This window comes from Rissa tridactyla, chromosome 13 (genome assembly GCF_028500815.1).
Source record: "Rissa tridactyla isolate bRisTri1 chromosome 13, bRisTri1.patW.cur.20221130, whole genome shotgun sequence".
In the NCBI taxonomy this organism is placed as follows: Eukaryota; Metazoa; Chordata; class Aves; order Charadriiformes; family Laridae; genus Rissa; species Rissa tridactyla.
Genome location: NC_071478.1, coordinates 10539629 through 10554925, shown reverse-complemented (window position 1 = coordinate 10554925; position 15297 = coordinate 10539629). Strand labels below are relative to the sequence as shown.

General features: G+C 46.0%; 1 protein-coding gene across 27 annotated transcripts in view; it reads right to left on the bottom strand.

Annotated features, from left to right (window-relative positions):
• Positions 1 to 15297, bottom strand: part of FBRSL1 (fibrosin like 1) — a 543855-nt gene that overhangs the window by 18390 nt on the left and 510168 nt on the right. For 17 of the 27 annotated variants that reach the window (XM_054219003.1, XM_054219000.1, XM_054219007.1 and 14 more), the window contains 5 exons: positions 9525 to 9921; positions 7748 to 8001; positions 3300 to 3535; positions 1102 to 1152; positions 75 to 170 (listed from right to left, as the gene is read on the bottom strand). In XM_054219003.1, coding sequence (XP_054074978.1) covers positions 75 to 170; positions 1102 to 1152; positions 3300 to 3535; positions 7748 to 8001; positions 9525 to 9921 — 1034 coding nt within the window. Of the gene's footprint in view, positions 1 to 74; positions 171 to 1101; positions 1153 to 3299; positions 3788 to 7747; positions 8002 to 9524; positions 9922 to 15297 lie in introns of all 27 variants that reach the window. The other 10 variants (XM_054219002.1, XM_054219024.1, XM_054218999.1 and 7 more) reach the window with 6 other exon arrangements.

The following is a 15297-nucleotide window of genomic DNA, read 5'->3' as shown; positions in this document are numbered from 1 at the left end:
CACCAGAGACGCGACTCTGAAGATAGTTTCTCTCCCAGCAAAAGAACAAAGCCTTCAGAAGAAGAAGTTTGTACCTTCGGTTGAAATGCTCCCTGAAGTGACCCAAAGGGACCTGAATGTGGAAGCATGGGTGGCATTCCAGGCATTGCTGGAGGATAGGTTGGAAAGAACTACAAAAGAAAGAGAGATGCTTATGTCACAGGACAACTTGAACAATAATGGAGGTAGGTGCCAAGCCTGGCACACACAAAAATAGTACTGTGTTGAACGAGTGCCACAGTGAAAATACTCACTAAATTTGCTTTCAAAATTTTTAAGAGCAAAGCCAAAACTCGGAAAATGCGCTCATCTGATGAATTTTCTAGATAGTGCTGAACAAGTGTGCCTTTAAAATTTGTGGAACTATTGCAGGAAGCACAGAGCATTCACCATTTTTAGAAGAATCAGAATAATTTGGGGTTTATGTTCACTTTTGGTTAACTTTGCATTTTTCTGCAGTAGCAAACAAATTGATCCCGTTTTGAGATGTGACCTGCTTTACTTTTCAAAGCAAAAAAGAACCACAAGGTGCTGCATTGCACACTAACCACAGGCAACATGCACGCCACCTTGTAGCTGTGTAGGTTGGGCTAAGTTTTGCTTAGGCCTCTCCTGAGCACGTACAGCAGTTTTACAAGTCCCAAAACATATAGTTTTTGTGCTTTGGAGCAGTGGGGAGCACCAGGAAGAAACCACCAGTCTGACTTACTCCTGTGACCTGAGCAAAATCTTGTGAAAGAGCCATGCACTCCGGGCTGCTGCACTGTGAGAAGCACCAGCTGCAAAGATACTGCAATGACCACTCATTTAGCAATTTCTGCGCATTCCCTGCCATCCCAGGCACAGCAATATAGAGCCGCTGCAGCAAAAATGCAGTAGACAGAGGTTTAAACAAAAAAAAAGCCCAAAGAAAATTTTGTATCTTAAAAAAAAAAATAATCGAGACGGAAAAAGAGCTTTAGAAACGAATGAATCAAAACACTACCGATCGATTGAAAACAAGCAAAAGAAGTGCAAGCAGAACCATTAACAAAGACACCACCTAGAAAGGTAAGCACTCACGTTGGAATGTCGAAAGTAAGGGTTGTCTAATTTGGGAGCGTACTTGTCAAACTGGAAAGAAAAGAGAAAAAAAAAAGGAAACAGGTGAGTTTGGTTTCGGCAGTAGCGGACACATCAGGATTTCAACACAGACAAATAATCATGTCCCATTTGTACAGCATTTAACAGAGCAGAACTGACTGGTTATTCCATCCTCGCTCATCAGGGAGCTGACTGATTGCCCAAAGCTAACAGAGATGGGACAGCACTAGCCCCCGGGCTGCCGAGTCTGACTGCAGAGCCCCGTTTGCAGGCGCCGGGCGAAGAGGCCCTGTCACTCCGAGGAGAGCGGTCCCGACAGCTCCAGGTCTACACCTGGGACTTGCCCCCGGAGCACTAAACTAGATCACAGACTAGAAGGTAGGCTTTCCATTAGACTCCAACCTCTACTGAGGGACAACCAATACCAACTCCCCATTTTCTGGGTTCCTTTAAGTGCCAAAATCGTTTGGAAAAGGGCTTAATTGCTTTAGAAGCACAAATCTCTCTATATTCCCCATCCCCTGCAAAAGAGAGAGTGCCCCAGAGAAAAGCTGATTGTTAACCTTTTCCGTTCCAGCATGGGGTTTTAACACCTCCATGTGTGCAGTCTGTGCCCCGTCGTTATTTTTATGCCCGTTTGTCCTGTACCTCCTTGGAAGCAAAACCAAAGCATATATACATTGCATTTTTGAACAGTATGTACATTCTGCTGGGGAGGAGGGAGCGGGGATGAAGGCAGGGAAGGGAGCTGTAGGACCCCACGAAAAGCTGCTTATTTGGCAAGTCAGCTGCTGTTTCACACTCCTCTGTGCAGAAGAGTAGGTTCGTAATTTCATTAATTACAGTTATTACTGGAGCCATGTCCCCTCCAGTGTAAATACCATAAATTACCAAACACATGCAGCTGTAAATTTCAACACTCTTCTCTGGTGTTGGGATTAGCAGACCTGATCTAGTGGAATATAAGAAGATGTGAGTGAAATACAACAAAAGAGCCTTGCAAGCTGTTTTTGCTATGAAGGCTGACATCAACGGGCACGGGTGGGAGGGGAGGGAGCTGTTCGCAGGATCAGATCTCAGGATTCTTAAATAACAGGAGGTTTCTGAGAAAAGTTTCAAGATTGTTTTACACAGACCAAGAAAAGAGGGGTAGGTATTTACACACCAGTATATTGAGCAAACACCTGGGGCTGGATTTTGGGCGGATGGTATTACTTTTAATTGTCTCGCTGCTAAGCAGATTACAACCCAAGAATGTCATCGGGCAGTCAGCAGTGGGAAAGAAAAGTGAGAAACGTTATGCTCCTTGAGTTCTTGGTAGTTCTTCCCAAATGCTGCTTTTGCCGTTACTCCTGGCTTTTGCTAGCCTTAGCAGAAGAGGGCTGTCTCTACATTTTGGACACAGTGTGAAACTGAGAGGGGGGAAAAAAAGCTGAATCTTGTTCTTTCAGTCCCACAAAGTAATTGCCAGAAATGGGGAGAGAGTGCATTTTAAAGTACTGACAAAATCCATTTGTAGCAGATCTCTAACAATTTTGTAACAGCTGCAGCAAAGTCCCGTTGTGTTACGAGCAAATTCAACGGCAAAACACTAACACGTATTACATGGCCAGGAGCATCTCTACCGCAAGAGAAACCAGCCACACACAAATTAGTGCTTGTTGATGTAACCAAATAATAAATGCCAAAATTGATATAGATTCGGCAATTAGGAGGAAGAGGGACAAAACTCGTATCAGATGAGATGCTGTGCTATGGCGAGAGCTCCGGGTAAGGAAGTACGATCTGCCCCACAATGAGCAGCTGTGGGGACTGCTTTCGGTCCCGGAGGCCACCGCTGTTGTGGTGTCCTTGTTGGTGTGTTTTGGTGTGTCATGGCACCTGCCTCTGGGGAAGGGGGAATCAAAATACACATCGGGACACAGGAAAAGGGAAACTAAAGGGACTCTGGACTTGTCTCATGGCTCTGCTCCTCGGTCGCAGCGTGGGGGACCTGGAGGCTCGGTGTGGAGGCTCTGGATGGAAAGGGGGTCCCTTCAGGAGTGCTGGGACTGTCTCTCCAGGCCTCCAGGTCGGAGGGGCAGGGACAGCACGCCTGGCTGAAATGGACAGGAGTGGGTTTTGTTTGACAAGAGCGGGTTAGGCTTTTTGACCAGAGATGCTCTACTTATCCTCACATTTTGGGCTGGGGTACGCACCATGGGAGGTGCAGAGGGCGGCATGAGCGGCGTCTGGGGCAAGCTGGATGGAAAAGGAGTGAATGTGTGCTGGTGGGTGTGTTGGTGCTGATGCGTGTGTTGGTGCTGGTGAAACTCCGCTCTCAGCAGCGGCACCGGGCCAAGTGAGGCAGCGGCCCGGTCCGAACTCTGAACCAAAAACCGGTTGTTCAGCTCTTGCCTGAGCAGTTCGTGATCTAGAGGAGAGAGAGAGAGAAAAAAAAAAGACACAGAGGCCCGTGGGCCTGTGAGTACCACAAAGACGGAGGAGAAAGAGTCAATATTCACCTGGCATTCCCTGTTTCTGCAGGTCATGCTGTGGTGGTTTTCTACGTGAGGACTCATTGGTGGAGGTAAGAGAGATGCCTGTGACAAAGTACCAATCAGAATCCCCGAATGAGGCTGGCAATACATGATTGGTTGGTTGAATGATATCAACAGGCTGGTATCTAAAGACAAGAGAGAACACCATGAGTCATCACAGCAGAAAACATCATCGGGGGCGTCAGCAAGCACCCGCCCCGTCCCCCGCCCGCAGACCCGCTACCCCCGCGCCGCGCCGAGCCGACCGGCGACGCCTCCGCCCCGGCACTGGCCGGCCACGGCACCGGGAACCGACCTCCTGCTCTGGCCGGACCTCCCGGCACCAGGCAGGTGCTGGGGTGCACCCTGGAGGACAATGGCTCGCTTTGATCGGAGTAATACCCACCTGGTTCCTTCGGAGGTTTGCAATTCGGAAGCATGGGCATGCACTCAAAATGGATGGCGGGCCTAACGCGGGCGTTACACTCTAACATTTATGTACTTAATAGGTAAAACTTTGACGAGGTCTACAATGCAACAAGAGAACCACGGGCTTGGGTGGCTGGAAACTACCTGCTCAGATGGCCATTTCTCAACAGATCCCCATGCCATCCTCCTCCTCCTCAGCCCCTGGACACGCACACAGTGACCAGGAACATCCATGCTACAAACTGAGGTCCTCTTAGCAGTAAGGGTTTTTTTTAGATCCTAAATACTAAGCAGTCCTTTCCTCAATTCTTCCTTTGGAAGAACAACTTGCACTGAATTTGAATGTGGTTTAGGGCAGTGGAAGATACCAGCACTTTAGAAATGAAGTGACTGAAGACAGTAAGGACAAATATCCAATTCCCTAAAATGTCTGCTGGTATGAATTAAATCCATCTGTGATTTTGCCTAAGAACTTAAAACAGAAATCAGCACCAAAGATGTTAGATATTTTCTAAGCTGAGAGCAACATGTGTCACCAGCTGTGGAGGACATCCACCCAGCCCTGACTGACCTACTCGCTTCTGAATTTACATGAATCCACTTCTTTGAGTGTAACACCCCTTTTAAAATACAGCACTGAATATAAAGGGGCAAAAGAATACATGCACTTTAAAGTTTTATTTCATGTTCTGCAGGCAGTTCTTTTACTTAAATTTTCTGGATTAACATTAGAAATGTTTAAATCAATCACTTTACGAAGTGACATGGTTAAGATCTTTAAAATTGGGCACTCTGATGGGGAATTTCAAAGTCTCTACTACCACTTAGAAGTCTACATCCTACTGAAAGTCACTTCTGAAAGCTAATTTTGGGTCATTTGCTTTTCAGTAATAAACGTACTGCTAAGATCGTTACTTACTGCTACAATCTTTATAATCATTAATACAAAAGCAGAAGGTATATATACTTGTGATACTGAAGCCTAAGGCACTGGAGCAAAAGAGTCTATAATGGGTTCTCCTTGGAGCACGCAAACAAGAGAAAACTAGGCTGAAAGCACTTAGTCCAAAAACCTAACCTCTTCAGAGAAAATGAGTATGATTTCCTATGTGTGTGTGTGCGCGCGCTTATGCATTGAAATCTGGCATGACTTAAAGAAACTGAATCCTTCTGTTAGCATCAAGATAATCCACTTTTCTGGAGGGAGAGATAAAAGCGAGTTGGCAGTTGTAAGTGCTCTGATATCCAATTTCTTTAAGAGACTTGAAGTCAGACTGATAGATTTGCAGCTGGCTCCAGCCCATAGCCCTGTACCACAACTTTGGCCTTTGTCAGGAAAAGAAAAGGCCTGGAGATGTTTGGAGAAGCGGTGTGGCACTCGGAGGAGTGGCTGCTTCACAGTAAGGGTGGGACTGACGAGTAATAACCCAGCTCTGTGAGGGGCTCTGGGCAACGTCGGGATCAGAGCTAAGTTCTCGTGGCTGCCAGTGACACCTCGTCCCACAGGTTATAAATACCGGGACACTATTTACCCACATGATAACACGCCTAGGAGCAGAGTTAGCTGAGCAGCCCTTTGAATGCCCCAACGCTACTGCTCTGTGTGCACACGTGAAGTGGGCATGGCAGAAAATGGTCAGTCCTGCTAATGTCGCTACGTACCCTCACGTTTAGAAGAGAAGACACAAAGACCGCCATTTCCTCTGTGTATCCTACGTCAGGCCCTGGTGCCCTTGAGCAGAGGGCAGCAGCCCACACAAGGGTTGCTCCTAAGTTACTGGCATAAGCTTTATGTTTCAAAGGGAAGAAATGCCACGAGAAGTGCATTCTTGTTATTCAGAGACCTCTATTTGTACCATTAGTGAATGCAGGAGCTCTGAGTTCTGCTTCTCTGCTCGGTAACAGTGACAAGCGTCCCAAGGTAAATTTAAAGGAGGAGCACATTTTCCTCCAAAGTGGAAGGCGAAAAAGATGACAAAAAGGAGACTTCAAAGGGCCATACCCTCTCTGACGGTTTTTCCAAGCTGGTGCTTTTATTGAGAGCACACACGCACTTGAACGGCACAGCAAGGACTATGCTGCTACGGCAGTCGGATCCTAGCTCTTCAGGGCTGCTCAGCAATATCGTTTGCTTTTAAGAAACTTTTATGCGAATGACAACAGAAGCTTCTGGCTATGCAGCACTCCGTATCGATTTTATGATGTGCCAGTTTGCAGGCATTTCACATAATGCAGACAAGAGGCATTTCACTGTCTGCGGGGTTAGACGCCCAGACCTTTCCCTCCACTGACTTAGGCTTCTCATGCTCAAATTGCAGGAGAAATCCTTTTAGTAGGAGCAAGACTGTTACCGTTTCCTGGCAAGCTGCTCAATGTGAATAGGTCACTTGATCTTGCACCTCCTGAAGTTAATGGTGAAAACATACTTGCTTTCAGTGACTGCAATATCATGCTTTTAGTGAGCACATTGCTATTTCCTTTTGCAAGACTTTCAAAGGCTCCATCACAGTAGTCCTTTGCCTTAAACAGGGGAAGCAATGAATAGGTCTCCCACAGTGCTGCCAACATCTTCCCAGCCATGTGGTTGAAATTCTAGATGGTGCCAGGGTCTGTCAAAGCCGGCAGCTTTGGCCTATGTGGTCCTGCTTCTGGCTAGGAACCCACAGCACTTTTGTCTATCATCGTTCTGAGAGCTCACTTTGGACCAATTCACATTTTTCTTTCATTTAAAGAAGCAGTTATAAATAATGGGACATTATTTAGCTCCTGGAAGGAAAAAAGGGGACACAAGGCCATCAGATTTTTCCACAGCAAATCTGCCCTCTCCTTATTTCTTTAACTGGCTTCATAGGAAACAGAGGGCGCGTTTTTTTGCAAAAAGCTTGTCCTGTTTAATCCCTGCTGAGTTAGTTGTGGAGTCAAATGCCAGATCAAAAGGAGGCCCCAGCAAGTGAAAGTTGCAGGGAAGTCTCCAGCTGCCAGGGTCTCTTCCAGGGACAGCTGTAGGCTAATGGATAAGCTATAAACAGGGCATTTAGGGCAGAAGTGACAATAGAATGGGGGCCAGGGTGAACAAAGGAAACTTTTTAAAAGGATGCAAAGATAGTGAGAGCCGAATAGCAGAGCTTGTCGGCTGTCTGCCTCAGACAGAGAGGCCAAGCAGCCATGGGCACACAGACAGCCCGTCCTGCCGCAGGCGGAGGATCCTGCCTGATGAAGGATCAAAGCCAGGGATAGGTGTTCAGTTAGAACAACCCTCTGGGATGATTAGAAATGTTTTTTTCGAGTCAGTTCTAACAGCAGCAGCTTTCATTCGAGTGGGGAGAAAAGGGGGAGAATGGCACACTGTACATTAATCCTTTGTTAATCTGAAAGATGTCTGATGACTGTGGAACACCACACTGGACAACTCATACTCTGGAAAGGAGATTTTTTTTTGGAAAAATTTGTTTCGAAGACTTCTTATAGGAAGCTACAGTGCTGTCTCCACAATCTCTCATCTGGTAAAGCACGTCCATGTCTCCTACCTGTTTCAGGAGCAATCTCACAGTTCCAGCACACACTGCCTGCGGAGGGGTCTGCATCACTTTATTTTACCTGCCCACCAGCCAGCCCATCTCTCAACACCCTCCAGTGCATGCACAGCAGATCCGCCCTGGAAGAAGAAGGGGACCTACCCGCAGGGTGACCTGGTATCACGAGGCTGTTGGTAGGTAACGCTGGTGGAGGTGGCAGCGTGGGTGGGGTGGCGAACATGGCCGGATGGTGCTGGTGTTGGGTCTGCGATCTGAGAGAGAAGTGCGAGGTAGCAAGATTAGAGATGGAGAGGGGCAGAGCTGGGCCGGAGGAATGGTGCGGAGGAATCTGGGGAGAGAGGGGAAGGTGTTTCGGGAGACTGATGCTCGTTGCACTGCTAGCACTGCTGCTCCGGCTGCAGAGAGAAACAGACGGGGGGAAGAGGGGGGAGAGAGACAGAGAGAGAAAGAGAGAGAGTGTGTTACAATACAAAACTGAAACAGCGCGAGAAATACACTACCAGAAACAACACAACTATGTAACACTGATCTCCCCAAGCTTATATTTTTCTTAACAGCAGTGGAGACAATAATGAATCTTAATGAATTTCTCCAGCAGGGTGGGATGGGGCTCAGGCTCTCTGGAGTAACGTTTCCTCTGCTGCTTGAGCAAGTTACAATCCTCAGAGCTATCTACGAGATACTGATGAAGGCCACAGAGGCAGCTGCGTTTTGCACCTTTATTTAGCCTCTGATGACCTCGCAGTGGCCATGTGCGTCCTTGTGATCAAATGATGCAATTACCCTAATTCCTTTTTCTGTTGCTCTGGGTGCAGAGTTGCATAACGTGAGTGACTTTGGGACCAAGTCGTATCTGCTGTGCATGCTGTGTAGTTATATTCACACAAGCATGCAGACACATGCCAAGTTAATCAATTATCCTCTTAATAATCCTGTATTTTCAATCTTTTTCTATTACTATTACTCCACTGCAAATGATATAAGTTTTGTGGGGTGAAAGGCAGTATCACTGCAGTTATTTTTTAGTGTAATTCCCACAATACTAATATTCGTTGCAATCTAAACCTCTGCAATATCTTGAATAGTTTGAAATATTATTAGTCATTTATACTGTGGTGGCATTTACAGGGTTAAACCACAACAGTATGCAGGATAGTATGAAATAGACATTAATGGCAGCTCTCTGTATTAATATTTTGACCCTTGTGCAGCCAGATATTATGTTTTAAATCAGTTTTCTTATCTTGTTTAAACCAGCCTAGTTCTGGTTTGGGAGGCAAGGCATGTTTTCTGTACCAGCAAAAAGACTATACAGGTTCCGGCTGACTGTCTAAACTCTATTCTCTAGAAATGTTTTAGCCATACCATTTTCATCCATCCTACTTACTGGATGGAGGCAATTTAAACATTGGAGCTAAGTCTCCTGCTGGATCTCACCATGTCAGATTGACGCAGATTTCTCAGCCTCCATGGGTGCCCTGTTCTATGGGACACACCACTTTCTGATATAGATACCCCTCTCTTGATGCTGGTGAACCAGAAAACCCGTGGTAACCATGAACAAACTTACTTCAATGGAAGTCTTTCTGAATATGAAATTAAGGAGTTGCTCAAACTCAAACCACCTTAAATTTTTAAGGCAAGAACTGGCTGGCTCAGAATAGAAAGTGGACCTAAAGGAACTTTACCCCACAGTTACACATGCCTTTCCCCACCGCGTTTCAAATGCAACTATCCACCACTGCTGGAAACCCCAGCTTTTGGAGTCAGCACAGAAAGTCCAATATTCAAAACATGGAGCATCTTACCCAGACAGTAAGAGTGCTCTTGTGTCACCTCCCAGCTATTCCTATTGCTTTTGAAAGAAGTTTTGTCCCAGCAGTAGCATAAAGATGACAGGAGTGTCCCTTTCCCTTACCTGATATTATTGAGTCCGTTGTGGGCCACCTGGTGATGCACTTGGTAATTGAGAGGTGGAGGGATGTGACTCGGAGGCTGGGTCCGAAGCTCAGGTATTAACTGAGGCTGCGACTGCGGCCGAGGTTGAGGTTGTGACTGCGGCCGAGGCTGGGGCTGAGGCGTGAGCCTTGGTGGTGCTGGTGCTGAAATCACTGGCTCCTTCTTCAACAGTGGGCTTGCTCTGGCGCTTGACGTGGGCGCTGAGGAAGTCGAAGTCACAACGGCAGCTACTGGCTGGGGACTGGGGATAGGCAGGGCGAAGGGCACGTCGGTGCTCAGTTCCCGACTCCGCTCTAGCCCAGACACCTTTGGGACATTGGCTGCTTTCGCTTCTGGCTTGTCATTCAAGGTGGGACCTTATGGAGCAATGAGAAAAAGAACAAAGCGCATGCTGAAAGGTCTGCGTTTGTTTCTCTGCTCGGTAGAACATATGCCTGAGAAAAAACAAGTCATGTTTCAGCTCGTGGGAGCATCGTGGGAGCACTGCTGCTACAAGATGGATGTGTGTTTGTGCGTCTGTCCTTCCGCTGTCCTTGACCGGCCAGTCTACAGTACTTGTTAGCGTGTGTGTAAGAGACTTAGCTGTCAGTAAATGAATGCATACTACAAGGAACATACAGCTTTGTGACTTCTACAGAGCCCCAAGGTTACATACAGTAGGAGTGTGAACATGTCTCAAGTTACGCTACAGTATTTCCTGCTCAATGTTAAGTTTTAAGGCTGATAAAGAAACCCATGAACACAAGCCTCATCATTAAGACATTTCATTTTCTCAATGCTCTTTCAAGATAATCTACATTGTGTTTAGGCTCAACTCCAGCTACAACACACCGCGACCCAAGCACTAATCATTAATGATAACCCCACCTGGCTTCTAGGAGGAGGCTACCTGGGATCTTCGCGTAGCAAAGGATGGGACAGTGCTGCAGCAAAGCTAGGACATTGTCATTCCCTGGCCACCCACTTGCATGGAAGAACAGAACGGAGAAGGCTGGAAAACGCCAGTCAGAAGCGCAGTGAGCACCCAAGTGTAGTCCTGCTCACCCTAAGTATTGCATGCACCTATATGCACGGCATGTCAAAACTATCAGGAACGCTGCAACCTTGCAAAATGCACCTATGGTGAGAATTCCATACAGAATTACTCCTTCTATGATGGCAAGTACTTCCCTTTTTCCAAATTATGCTAAACAAAGTCGCCCGAAGAGTTAAAAGGCTGGAAAGGAAAAAGGGAGGAAAGCAGAGATGTTTCAGATCAAGCAGCATCCAAAAGGTCAAAGACAACCAAAACGACCAACATGAATGTGATTCAACTCCCACTGTAACTCCCTTTTTGATATAATCTGTGTATCCTTGAGTGCACATACACCCACAATTACAGGAAAAACTGTTCAAGGGTTACAAGAACTAGTGTTGTCCATGTGTTTCACACGCACACACCCCACCATGCACACACAGCACTTCTAATCGACTTTTAGGATACATGCTTTTATCATTCACCAGAACGCGCTGGGGGCTGTTTGCGTTTAACTGGCTTGCAGACACGCAGGAGATGCTACCTACACTCACTAACATGCTCCCGACACCCTCACCAACAAATTCCACCTTTGAAATTTTCCCGTCTCATCAAAGGACTGAGCCAGTTCCTGATGTAGGAGGTGTGGAAATAACACACAACACACACCACAAGCTAATTCTGGCCATGCAGACGCTCTTAACCAGGTGCTTGCGAACGCAGCCTATGTGAGGCCAGAGTCCTCACTGCCATGGCGTCCACAACTTGAGCATCACCACGCCAGCATTAGAAAAGAGCAGGACAGTGATGGGTCACAGCCTGCCCACGTGGTGACGGCATCTCCTTCCTTGAGATAAAAGGCAGCTCCCCACACTGCTGCTGGCTCTGCCTGCGCTCTCACCATTGCACCATCTCCTTCATCAATCAATCAATCAATCACTCACTACATATATATAAATTCAGAATGTGAAGGGAGAACGAATGGAAACATATGAACTACCTCAAACCCACAAATAACAGGAACAGAAACCTTTCCAAACACCAGTGCTTTGGCTGGCAGCAAGTACGATCAGCTCTGCACTTTCCAGCACCTCATACATCTTCACAGGTTTGACACAATGTCTGGAGGTCCTAAATTATTCCTTACAACAAATATAAGGCTAACTCTCATTTCAGTGAATTTCTTTTTCAAATATGAGTTCATGCATCACAGGTACCCTGGTTCCGAGATGTAACTAGACTTGGTTCCAATGTTATTTAGAGTGACAAAGAATTTATTTCTAAAATCAAATTCTCATTGCTCTTGTGCACCATTATTTTTTATAATGCCACCCAGGTTTGTAAATTTTCCCCAGACTTTATTACTAACAATTCAAAATTTGTAATTGACTAGTCAAGCCAGGGGTCCGCACACTGTGCGTTTTGGAGGAAGTATATTCACAGCTGTAGATCCCACTGTTTTCCAGGAGCTACCCATTAAAAGCAATTGGGTTTCATTCCTGACCATAGGTTTCCTGAGAGCCCATTAGCTCCTTCCATCCACCAGGCCTCCTCCTACAGAGCTAAACTTCATATTGTGTAATTACAGGCAATGTAGACTAATGGTGTATATTCAAAACACACTGGCACCACAAAAGTTAGTTGAGTAAAAAGTCAATTAGATCCCAAACAAATCAATAAAGTCCCGCATTAAAAGCAGCTGTTTGACCAGTTTTATGTACAACTATTGATTCCCCGCGGTTTCAGCATTAGTTCTCATTTGCAATTTTCTCAAAGCAAAAGCTCATGCTCCCTTGCTGCCGGAACTGACCAGCCAGCCTGGTTGTACTAGTTAGTACTAGGGGTACACGACTGATTTCTGCTGCCAACTCGCACCTCTCAGGTTGCAGTACTGAAACGTTTTTGTGTTCCATTCTCGACAACAATGAAAATACCCCCCGTCATTCATCAACAATGAAAAGACACACTTCCCTCCGCCTCTGGAAAAACTACAGGCATGACTGTGAGCTTCCCTCCTTTTGTAGCCACATTGAGCAACAGCAGAAGCCCGAGAAGGGAAAGATATGGTGTGAATTCATGGGTAAGCGTGGAGGAGCACGTGAGTGAGAGACAGCAAAATCCCCAAGCCTGCCCGGCCACCACATGGGAAGGATGGTGGGCGAATCCTGGTTTGGTGACTTTCCTGTTTCCCCTTCTGATGGCCGCAATACAGGACAAGAGAGAGAAGCTGCTTCATGGGGCTGACGTGAGGGTGAACTGCAATGGGTGAAGGGAAGGGAGCCACACGTGAACAAAGGCAGGACAAACCATGGGGAGAAATGACAGGAAGACGGTGACGCCAGGCACTGGGACCTGCCTGATATTTGAAAAGGAAACTTTTCTCACATCTAGGCGTTCCAGTTAAGTCTCTGGTAAAATAGATTTGGACAAAATGGAAAGCAGATGTCTAAATGGAAATACATCTCATTCATATGTCTCACTGCTATAGAAGACACAAAAGGCACTGCTAAGGAAAGACTTAAGATGCTTCACTTCAGCTGACTCCATGGAATGCCACCCCATGACGTCCTCGCACTCTGACACTGAAGAACATACACACGTCCTGGTTTCTTTCTCTCCTTTCACATTCTTCTACCAACACTTACTTCTACCTGTTCAGTGCCTGTTTCCAGTACCCAGTCACTAGCTAACCATACTCCAGAGGTCTCCGACAATTTCAAGGCCATTTTCCCTGTGCAACAAAAGAAAAAAAGAATTTTGAAGGCTATAATTACCTGCTTGCTTAGGTACTTAACAAAATCCTTATCATGACACCTACCACAAAAATCTCCAAGACTTTCCTCTCCATTCGCATGAAAGTCTCTGAGCTACCTTCCCTGAAGTTCCTCAGAAAATTAATTTTAGTGATTTTAATGGGAGATGTTGCCCATTCTGATCAGGATCTCAGACTCTGCAGTTTCTCTGTAGGATGCTCGAACGTCCTATTAAGGGAACTACAATTTTGTGCGCCCAAGACTGCTGGTCACATATGGAAATATCCCAAGGAAAGCAACGGAATATACCCTTTTGTGCAAGCTGGATCAGGTTTCATCAAGATCCTTTCAGAAATTCCTGTACTTTGGCTCCTAATTTAGTCCTTCCGAGCAGATGGACCCACGGAGCTAAGCACAACTGTCCCAACAAACGCACCGACCCACCAGACCACACCACAATGTTCTAGAGGCAAAAATGTGTTTATTTTTACCAAGTCCTAGAGTAATTTTCATGCTTAATGATAACAGGCTGAGCCAATTTGCCTAAGACTTGACAGTCAGCTCCAATAATTCAACCCTAATTAAACCTGAACGCATGTCAGTTCAGCTCGTCCCTTCACAGGAAATCTGACATTTGCAATGATTCATGTTTCAGCCATGCTATGGGAAGGCTGGATCACATCTGCCATTCTCCACCATGCAGAGCGCTACCCCTTTTCAGCATGCCAACTTTGTTTATTTTCTAACCAAACACTTTGGACTTCTTCCATTGAGAGGTTTTCTTAAATGAACAGACAGTGAAACATGTCTTGATCTCACGGGGATGAATGATGACTGAGCGCGAGAGACAGGGAAGAAAGGACAGAAACTGCTCTAACAAGAAAAATAACGACAACCTGGGATTAGTAATTCCTGCCTCCTTGATCAACTAATTTGTCATCTGGAGTGTTGCAAAATTTCTGCTTCTCTGTGCCTTGGGCTACATCACATTCCAATTTAACCTGGTAAAGATGAAAACTTTTAACAACTTTTAAAAGCACAGAGAGCTTTAGCTACTGCTGCTGGAAATCTGTCGAAACAAGAGTTGAAGTGTAAGGGAAACCCCAAAGGCAACTATAGTTTTATCTGCTGCGAAAAGTGCGTTTCAGAAGGAGTTACCTGAACCTGAAGGACCATCAGCACGGATCCAATACAAAACTTCAGTGAATTCAAAATCTGTGATTGGAATAAGCACGCAACGCCCATCCCCACGGCTGCACGGGGTGACATGCTTGCCAGCGTGTAACTACACAGCATTGCAGGCTTAATACAATACAGAAAGTCCCAGACACAAATTAAACCTTTCTGTTACAGGAATTTGCTTTCAAGCTGATTAAGAGTAGCTCAAGTGCAAGGGATTAAACATGTAAAGGCTGCTTTGAGAACTCCAATAAGCAGTTACTGTGTTATACAAACAGTACTTAGGGCAACAGCAGTTCCAGCCCTGCCTCTTGCTCTTTGCAAGCTGCTGGTTGCTGCTGAAAGGGGACTGTCAACACACATACAATGTGATTGGAAATAATCTAATCTTGCTTGCACGCCTTTCCTTTGTCTCTTGAAAAAAAGAAAAGTGGAGTCATTCAGACGTCTTTCTGCAGTCTCCCTTGTTGTATTCAAACAGCAAGGGTGATGGGGTGATATGAGAAAGAAATTCCTCTCCTACATCCATCAATGACATCTTTACCAATGGCAATTTCCCAAGAAACACAACCATCGCCATCTGCAGCCTATCTATCCACCCTGTACGCATCCTTGAAAACAGACATAAGCCAGGCTGGCTATGACGAACCCTGCTCCACATTATAATTCCAGCGAGATACGCTGCAAAAGTATCACCACAGGAATTACAGGGACATATGTGGCAAGAAGCTGAGTATTTCAGAGTTGGTTGATGAGTCCCAGAGACGAGTTTTGAACCATCAGCA